This window comes from Trachurus japonicus, chromosome 8 (genome assembly GCF_045865225.1).
Source record: "Trachurus japonicus isolate A0001 chromosome 8, Traja_1.0".
Taxonomy (NCBI): Eukaryota; Metazoa; Chordata; class Actinopteri; order Carangiformes; family Carangidae; genus Trachurus; species Trachurus japonicus.
This window is the reverse complement of record NC_140914.1, coordinates 23294591-23304154: the sequence shown is the minus strand read 5'-3', so window position 1 is coordinate 23304154 and position 9564 is coordinate 23294591. Positions and strand designations below refer to the sequence as shown.

General features: G+C 42.6%; 2 protein-coding genes across 2 annotated transcripts; both read left to right on the top strand.

The window, feature by feature from the left end:
* The first annotated feature begins 3592 nt into the window (after window positions 1-3592).
* Window positions 3593-3805, top strand: LOC146983263 (mitochondrial ribosome and complex I assembly factor AltMIEF1-like). The gene has a single exon (XM_085784763.1). The coding sequence runs from the start codon at window positions 3593-3595 to the stop codon at window positions 3803-3805; it is 213 nt and encodes a 70-aa protein (XP_085640889.1).
* Window positions 3806-4185: 380 nt separating this feature from the next.
* On the top strand, window positions 4186-9559 carry mief1 (mitochondrial elongation factor 1). The gene is made up of 4 exons (XM_085784761.1): window positions 4186-4332; window positions 4425-4605; window positions 5102-5373; window positions 6113-9559. Exons 1-4 carry the CDS (start codon window positions 4186-4188, stop codon window positions 6950-6952), a joined length of 1440 nt encoding a protein of 479 aa, XP_085640887.1. The 3' UTR covers window positions 6953-9559.
* The last annotated feature ends 5 nt before the right edge of the window (window positions 9560-9564 follow it).

Genomic DNA, 9564 nt, shown 5'->3' with positions numbered 1-9564 from the left:
CTTTAATTTAATTTTCCTTTTAAGTTGTCAGCTGTCTTTAAGTTTTTCAGTCCCTATAAGAACAACATAAATGCACACATTTGTCAAAGTCTTAATTCCTTGCCATAAATGTTTGTGTGCCTTAAATCAATTATACAAGCAAATTCATTATATTGCTCTTTAATGTGATGGTTTTTTTGGTCTTATTTCTATCACAGTGTCTTTTTATGTAAAAGTGTTTTTTGTTGCTTGACATATGGATCATGTACCCATGTTGTTTTTCATTGAGTGAAAATGTTTTTTAAGTCTTTTAAAAAATATATAACAAACCAAATAAATGTAAGACATGTAAGAGTCTCTGATTGTGTCATTGGTAGGCTACAAGGCTATCAGAGGACTCTGGGCACTGGTACAAATGTCACAAGGGTGTGAGTAAATATGCTAACTTTAGATAATTTCAGTGTGAGATGTATCAGCTTTGTAATATGACAGCAAAGTGATTGGCTCAATGTCAATAACTCAGTTTGTCATACTGTTACACCTAAAAGCAATGAGCTGAACTCTGTATTCATCTTATAGAATAACTACATTTTTGAGAGCAAATTGATATGATAAATATTCCGTGGTGCAATAGAATATATGATATATTTTTAAGACTGTACATAATTTGCATATGAATATATTGTACTCGGCAAAATTTTAACAGTGATTAGAGCACATACTCATAAACACATGGAAATGCACAGAACAGCTTTCTGGTGAACTGATCCAATAATCAATGTGTCAATGTAGCTAAGTGATAGGAAGGTTATGAAGAAACATTGAACATTATTTATATGTCACCAAACTGGTCAGTGAACTACAGAAATTGGCTCACGAACACACAACACACAAACACACATGCACAAAATAAGAAGCTCTGAGGATGTCACTTGTTTACAATTAAGGTAACTCACAAACTCCTCTTCTCCATTCAGCTCTTTCATCAGGTTGGATCCTTTTTAAAAAAAAAAAAAGAAGTACAGTATATCAAACACTGTTGAGAAATTAAAACATTTATCAAATTAATTGCTTTGTGATTTATTTATCCAAATTAACCTCATATATTGGCCATAAGAGGTGAACTATGCTGTTGTTGTGCCTCACAAGTCTTTCATGTAGGCTAAGTTTGACTCACTATGTTTCCCTCCGAAAAAGCAGGGCTGTCCATCTTCTTCTTCTCTGTAACATCCTTCGAGATTGTCCATATTCATTTTTGAGGCCTTATTATTATAATTATAGCTACTCTGTTGGCACTACAGCTGACCAACTGATGAAATGACAACCACAACACTCCAAATTAGGCCTACTTTATTCACTAACATGAATCACTATTCATACTTTGATTGGTAATTTGTTAACACCACGCACAGTTGAATTGATTTAACAGTTATTATGGCATTACTTACATTACTACCACAGAGGACATTTTTGTTCTGAGGTAACTTTAAGCATAAACCACATGACACTGTAATGATAACACAATCTAGAAAGAGATTGAACTGAGTTTACATTCCAGTTCAATTAAGCGAGCAGTTGGACCTTTTATATAGCCTACAGTCTATGAGTTGGACACATGGTAGAAAAAAAATTATAGGCCTAATGCATAAAATTGCACCTTTAGATTTTTTTTTTTTTTTTTTTACATGATTGTATCTTGATTTATTCATAGCAATGACAAGGATCAACCCAAACATGAAAATAAACGTAATTTCTGAGTGCAACATTAATATAAAACAGGAATTATTATTACATGTATCACTTTTTTTTTCTCTTTTCCCCCAAATGTAACAACATAAACGACAACCCGGATGTAGTATTTGAGTAGTACACTGATTCCGGTGTTACAGTCGAGTCTGACCCCGGCTTGTGCACACCCCTGCCTCTGTCTGAAGACTAAACTCCTTGGTTTAATTTCTGAAACGTAGGTTTCTTCGTGTTTCTCTGTTGTGTGTACTTGTGTTTTTGCTTACACCTTTATATTCCACTGTTTTATGAGTGCGTTTAGTCAGTGAGGTTGGCTGAAGGTAAGGTCAGCGCTGCCGAGCCTAACAGCTAGATGGTTAGCATGTTAAGCTAACAAGCTAGTCATGAGATGTGTGACTTTGCGTTGAGCCAGCCATTTTCTATAGACAGGGGGACCTCGGCAGCTCACTGTGTTGTTATCTTCTCCTCTGTGGCAGCAGTGGCCACGAAGCAGTCGTTGGGAGTTAGACAAACATTGACCTAATGTGCATAAGTGGTCAAATTTGCATGGATGCTAACGTTAGCTAACGGTACAGTTACTGCGAGCTGAGACTGTTTGTAAATGTCAGTACCAGCCTTATCTGGCAAAGGGTTGTTTTCAGTGTTTTCCACAAAACAGAGGGGAAGTAGTTATGGAACATAAAACTTGTGATATTGCTCATCATAAATGAAATGGGGGGGGGTAGAGTGAACTTATTGCATGATGAAATGGTCCTGGCTGAATGAATGAATGAATCCAGGCTTCTTACCAAAAGTGACAGGCAGGTAGCTTTCCTGTCTCTTGTTAATAGCTCCTCAAAGTACTGCTCACTCTTTCAACTGTTACTGTAAAGGGATAGTTCAACATTTTGGCAAATTCGCCTATTGCCATAATCCCAATAGTCATAGGGATAGGTTCAGTACCTCAATTATCGATGCATGTTGTTTTGAGATCTGCGGGGCAGAGACGCGAGCTGCTCAGCGAACACAATGGAGGTGAACGGTACAGGTCCTCTGTCCTTCAAAACTCATCAAATACACAATCCAACAACTCCAAAACACTCTTGAAGATGTGACTTGCGCATTCACCACACTATGAAATAATCATGTATAATTATGTAACAATATGACACATGAAGCAAACAGGAACTGCTTGTGCTTTTTTTTTTTTTTTTTTAAAGTATATTTTTCGGCTTTTTGCCTTTATTTGATAGCGATGACAGTAGAGATAGACAGGAAATGGGGAGGCAGAGAGAGGGGGAATGACACGCAGGAAAGGTCTGCCCGATGCGGGATTCGAACCGGGGACGCCTGCGGCGAGGACTGTAGCCTCTACATGGGGCGGCCGCTCTACCCACTGCGCCACGCACCGCCCCTGCTTGTGCTTTTGAAATCACTCCGCCCAGCAGCCGTGTCTGGAATGTAGTTCGGCTGCATTTGCCTCAAAAAACAACTCTGTCTCTTAATGTTACATTATTATTTCATAGCTTGGTGAATGTGCATGTCACATCTTCTCGACGAGAGCGCTTTGGAGTTGTTGGATTGTGTATTTGATGAGTTTTGAGGGACAGGGGACCTGTACCATTCACCTCCATTGTGTTCACTGAGCAGCTCGCCTCTCTGCCCCGTGGATCTCAAAACAACATACACTGATAATTAAAGGTAATGGCAATAGGTGAATTTGCCACAATGTTGAACTATCCCTTTAACCATTCAAGTCTGACCTGTTACATTTATGGAAGACCAGATAAGATTTTTGTCCACACCATTACACTAGTATTCAACACACAGCTTCTGCTCTCCTTTGTCCAGGTGCCAGGGTGTCCCCCCTCTCCATGTGTGGTCCCTAATGGGCGGCTGGTCTCGCAGTGCTGTGCTGGAGCTGTACCGGGCGCTGCTCCGTGCAGGCCGTCACCTTCAGTACACTGACCGCAATTACTATCGTCGTGCCGTGGCTCGTGAGTTTCGCCGCTGCCAAGCCCTGACTGTACCAGCAGACAAGGAGGACGCGCTGAAGAGGGGCCAGTTCTTCCTCAACAGTCGGCTGGGTGGGCTTATGTAGGGGGAAGGGGCTCACAGGTTATCTGGAGGAGGGTTAAAGGTTGTTTGGAGGTGAATCTCCCAGGTGAGTTTACAGGAGGAATGTGCTCTGTATGTCAGTAGTAGCACTTTTTAGATCTGAGACATTCTTTGTGTGTCATGGGGGATGATCCCACCTATTTAACATCTTTAGGTTCTTAGTAATCAGTCAATGCTGATTGAAAGATGCTGTCCAAACTATCTGTGTTGCTATACAGTTACTTAAGTGTCTGGTTACCCAATGTTTGAGGGTAGCCTTTTAGTAAAAAATGGAACAAAAACAATACCTATTTTGTGTCTATCATCTTTCTACCTGTCTCCTTCTCTCTGATTATCTCTCCTTACCTCCGTTTCAGTGGCAGGATGGCGGGGGTGAATGGAGACCGCAAAGGGAAGAAAGATGACAATGGGCTTGGCACAGCCATCGACTTCATGCTTTCCAATGCCAAGCTGGTGTTAGGCGTGGGAGGAGCAGCCATGCTTGGCATCGCCACACTAGCTGTCAAAAGAGTAAGTCAGCAGTCATTAATCTCTTGATTGTTTTCCTAATGCTCTTAGAAAAGCATCCGTACCAAATGGCACACAACTTGTTTGTTATGCAGATGTATGACCGTGCCATAAGTGCGCCTACCAGCCCCACCAAGATGGAGCAGACAGGAAAGAGGAGCTGGGAGGAGCCGGCCTGGATGGGTTCGTCTCCACGGGTACTGAACCATGACATGAAGTCCACAGTCAGCAGGTCGCTCCAGTCTCTGCCCACCTCCGCTCATGCTTTTGAACCAGGTGAGGGGGGGGAAACTTTCAAAGTCATCTTTGAAAGTTTTTTTTCTGTGATTGATTAAAACATTGAGTTACCGGTTTTGTGCCTGAGACTCTCCAACCAGCTAAGTTTTTTTTTTTTTTTAAATCAGCCTACAGCCTACTTGGAGGATTCTTGCTGTTCCTTTACAGTGGGTCTTGTCTCTCTGTAGCACTGTAGTTAGTCACCCAGCCTTTCTCTGAGTTTGACAGTGATGTAGTTGATACTTGATGTTTCCATATCTCTCATTAACTTAATTTATTCTTTGTAGACATAGTTTTTTTGTTTGGTTGTTTGTTTTTAGCTTTTATTCAACTTTATTAAGCTTTATATTTAGAGTGCACACCCATGCTTCCCCAGCGCACCCTCTGCACCTTTACCCACTGCCTCACCTTTAAATTCATTATTTGAAATGGTGGATGGTCACAAAATTCTGCATTAATACATCTTTTAACGCTCTTTTACCTCCAATCTTTTCAGACTGTCTGCGGAGGGCCATGGGTCGAGCTGCTGTGGGAGGGAGCGGCACCACTCAATCTGACCTGATGAGGGCCCGGATGCGTTTGTCCCTGCAGGAACATCTGTGGGAGTTCTACCAGAATAATGTGAACATCCCCACTGAGGAGCAGGCGGTGGCCAGGAGGGCAGCGCTGGACATCTGTGCGGAGCTCAGAGTGTTTCTTCATGCCAAACTGCCTGACATGCCGCTGAGGGAGATGTACCTGAGTGGCAGTTTGTACGATGACCTGCAGGTAAGTTCACATGTTCAGTCCTGCTTGAAGTACTATAATTTTAGTTTTTTTTTTAAAGGGATAGTTCAACATTTTGGCAAATTGGCCCATTGCCATAATCGCTATAGTCATAGCAGTAGGTTCGTTACCTTTATTTGTCGGTGTAAGCTATTTTTAGAATGGCGGAGCTGCTCAGAGCTACGCTATGGAGGCTAAAGGAATTTCTTGGTTTCCCTCATCAAACTCATCAAATACAAAATCCCAAAACTCCAAAACGCTTTCGTGGACAAGTTGTGACCTGCACAATCACCACGCTATCAGATAATAATGGAACGTTACGAAACGGAGCCGTTTTTGAGGTAAATACAGGGTAAATACAGAGTCTGCTTGCTGAAAAACTGTCCCTGAACGCAACGCGCATCAGCGGTTTTGCATGAATTTACCTCTAAAACAGCTCCGTCTCGTAACGTTCCATTATTATCTCATAGCGTGGTGATTGTGCAGCTCACAACTTGTCCACGATAGCGTTTTTGAGTTGTTGGGTTGTATATTTGATGAGTTTGATGAGGGAAACCAAGAAATTCCCTTAGCCTCCATAGCATAGCCCTGAGCAGCCTGCCGCTCTGCTCCACCGTTCTAAAAATAGCTTACACCGACAATTAAAGGTAACGAACCTACTGCTATGACTAGAGCGATTATGGCAATGGGCCAATTTGCCAAAATGTTGAGCATGTTTGATATTTTTTTCCCCCTCTCGTAGGTGGTTACAGCAGACCATGCCCAGCTCATGGTGCCTCTCATCTTGGAGAAGAACCTGTGGTCATCCATCCCAGGGGAGGACACCATCATGAATGTCCCAGGTTTCTGGCTCGTCCGCAGGGAGAACTTGGAATATTTCCCAAGGAACAGCAGCTATTGGGACCGCTGCATGGTCGGAGGTTACCTCTCCCCTAAAACAGTCCTTGAGGTCTTTGACAAGCTCGTGGCTGGCTCCATCAACTGGCCGGCCATAGGGAGCGTCCTCGACTATGTCATCCGTCCTGTCGTTCCCTCAGAAACGCTGACCCTGGAGGTGCAATACGAGACAGACAGGAAACTGTATGTGGACTTCCTACCATTACTTGTGATGGAGGACGGGACCTCGCTCATCGCTAAACCACATCGACTTGCCGCAGAGCGCCACGAAAACCTGTGGCGGCAGAGCTTCCGTGTGGCCGAGACGGCGCGACTCAGGGCTCTGGATCAGGAGGACGGAGGCTGCCGATGCGCCTGCCTAAAGGTGGCGAAAGCAGTCTGCAAGCTCAACCCTGCCCTTAACCGGCTCAACGCCAGCCAGCTCACCAACGCCATCTTATTGCTGAGTGAAAAGGAAGGCGACTGGACCCAGGAAGCGCTGGCCGACCGCTTCCTCCAGCTGCTACGAGCACTAGTGGGACACCTAGAGGCCGGGAGGCTGCCGTGTGCCCTCAGCCCGAAAGTCAACTTATTCTGTGAGCTGACGGAACAGGAAGTGGACGAGCTCGGCTACACCCTCTACTGTGCCCTCTCAGATCCTGAGGGGCTGCTGAGAACTGCAATGGCACCGCCTCCCCATCCCTGAGAACCACGCTGCCACAAAGCAGCGTGGCAGCGACATGTCAACCACAGTTTTTGTGGGCAACGGTGCCCTCTCACCAAAATGAGGCCCCTGGGGGAAAAAAAACCCATCTGCATGGATTCATCCTCTCCTAAAAAAAAAAAAAAAGATCTCTTGATTTTTCATTGCCTCTTCATGAATATCTGTGAGAAAGTGTGATGCACACAGTAGCAGTTATTTAGTGTCAGACCAGTTTCATAAAAACTGGATGTGGTATTATCATCAATATCTCAATGTCAGATGAAAGTGAAGGTTCATTGGCGTTCATGGTTCTCATAGACATGGTGTTAATGAAGCTAAGAGCAGACATGCTGAAGGGACCGAGCTGTGGATTGATTGATCCGTATGAAAATGGAGAATGCCATATTTGAGCTTTTTTTTTTTTAACTGGTTGGAGAGTTTTAGGAACAAATGTCTGATGCAGTGAACGTTACCATGGTTGCATCTTCGACTGTTTAAAGATGGGTCCATGCCACTGTGTCGAGGGATAGAATGTATTGTTGATTGTGTGTATGACAACCCGAAAGCTAATAAATTATTGATCAGTCATGACTCAGCATTCTTGAGACAAGCTAACTTCATGTCCTCTTTGCTGATATATAAGAAAAAAAACTTCATTAACACAGTGGCCACATTCAAGATGTCTGCTTTACATGTTTCCATTGGTATGAGAAAGCAAACATTAGGCTGTGTGTGGAATGTCTGCAGCTTGCATGTGTTTGCTACCTAAACAACATATCAAATGGGTGAATATAGACTGACCTGTGCTTTGATGACTATTCCTAATCTTTCACACAATTCAACAATGTAACTGATAGAAAATCTAATGTGCATCCTAGGATGGAATATACTAACATTAATGGAAATATGCCTGATTTGTTGGTGATTTTATGAAATCTGAACCAAAATACAACACCATAATTTTCTATCATACAGTGATTTCTGATGTGAAGAGATACTTCCATGTGACTGTCTAACAGAGCCACTTGTTTGTTGCTTTTGACTGTTGGCTTCTTCTCCAGTCTCACATTTGTTTTGTGGGTGCACAGGTCTTATACGCTTTATCAACTCATCATTATTTTGTCTGACCTCCATCACAGGTTATTTTGCACTGTCAAACAGCTCTGAAGCGAATGCGCAACAATGTTGTGCGCAGGTGTTCAAGTTTGACACTCTAAGCGCTGTAGTCTACTGGTTTTTTGCTTTAATTCAAATTGCAGTTCAGATCCTCTTTGGTCTTGCCTTGGTTGGGTCCAGATCTTTGTAGCAAGGGGGGGTAAAATTGGTTGGACATTTTTAGATTTCAGTAATTTCAGAGACGACAACATACTGCTGTGAACGTTGTTGGAACAAACCTGCAGGAGATTCTGTGCATTTTTATCATTTGGGGAATTAGTCTCAGTATTAACTTCAGCTCCTGTCTTGGTTTCAGTTAAAGCACGGAGCCTGTTACCTCTGTAGTACTGTGTTTGTGTTTATGTGCATACCTGTGCACGTTTTAGGTCCACATTAAACCCTGATTAACTTGTAGGTAACCGATCTGGCCCGGTCTGTTTTGAGTAGGTAGCCATACGTGGATTAGTGATACATGGAGGCTGCGTCACTCAGCACTACGAAACACAGCACAGATCAGCTGTGGTTATGTGACCTGTGGTGATAATCACTACCACCGGGGCTGTATATTCATAGATTACAGGTGCTAATCTCAGTAGAATATGATCTGATCAGGGGGATCTGCTCCCCGATCCTCAGTTATATAACAGCAGCTTCGATAGCCAAGGTTTCTGATAGGGTAGCTTGGTACTCAGTGGAGCTTCATCAATTTAAGCTGCCGTTCTACTCATGTCAGCTCATGGGTGGAGCAACTATAATAGCTGCCAGACTGTCAAGTGGAGTTTATAGCATATTCTCTCTAAATTAGTACTTTAAATACATTGTCCAAAATAATCACATGGCTGCTTTTTGTTCTCACTTTTAGCCTTAGAATGAAAAAAAAAGTGCAGTGATACGGAGCGAGTGTCCTCGACCCCCCTCCTAGTTTGTATACTGTACAAAGTGGATGGGGTTAGGGTTGTTTATACTTCTGTTGTGCATTCAGTTAAAATAATCATCCAGATAATAATGGAGAATATTACAGGTGAATATTTTTGTATTTATTGTACATTTGTAACCAAAAAGAGCCGAATATTTATTTGCATTGACTCAGTATCACTTGTGCTTCATGAAGTGCTTTGTTCTGGATGTACAGACATAAAGTGAATCCACAGTAGTAGTATCTTCTTTGTGTGCATATTAAGCGTCTTCCTTTCGCAGGCCTAGTTGATGCTACAAATTACTACTGTGCTAATGTGAGGGGAGTCACTGTGCCACATTTGTAATGTTATTGTAAAACAAGACCCAAAGTAGATCACTACCTCTACCTTGTGGAGTGCATACTAGCCATATGCTGTGTTGCATGCTGTGTATTTTTTTCCCCCCAGCTTTTCTTGTTTTTGTTTTTTTCAGTTCAGCTCTGGAGTTGAACAGTGCAGCACTTTGTATACTTCATTAAATGTTATAAATTACATTTTGTATGT

Excerpts from the sequence above, each read along its gene's own strand:
- LOC146983263 (XM_085784763.1), top strand. The coding sequence starts at position 3,593 with ATGGGCGGCTGGTCTCGCAGTGCTGTGCTGGAGCTGTACCGGGCGCTG.
- mief1 (XM_085784761.1), top strand. The coding sequence starts at position 4,186 with ATGGCGGGGGTGAATGGAGACCGCAAAGGGAAGAAAGATGACAATGGG. Across the intron at positions 4,606-5,101 it reads CGCTCATGCTTTTGAACCAG|ACTGTCTGCGGAGGGCCATG; the intron begins GTGAGGGGGGGG and ends CAATCTTTTCAG. Across the intron at positions 5,374-6,112 it reads GTTTGTACGATGACCTGCAG|GTGGTTACAGCAGACCATGC; the intron begins GTAAGTTCACAT and ends CCCCTCTCGTAG.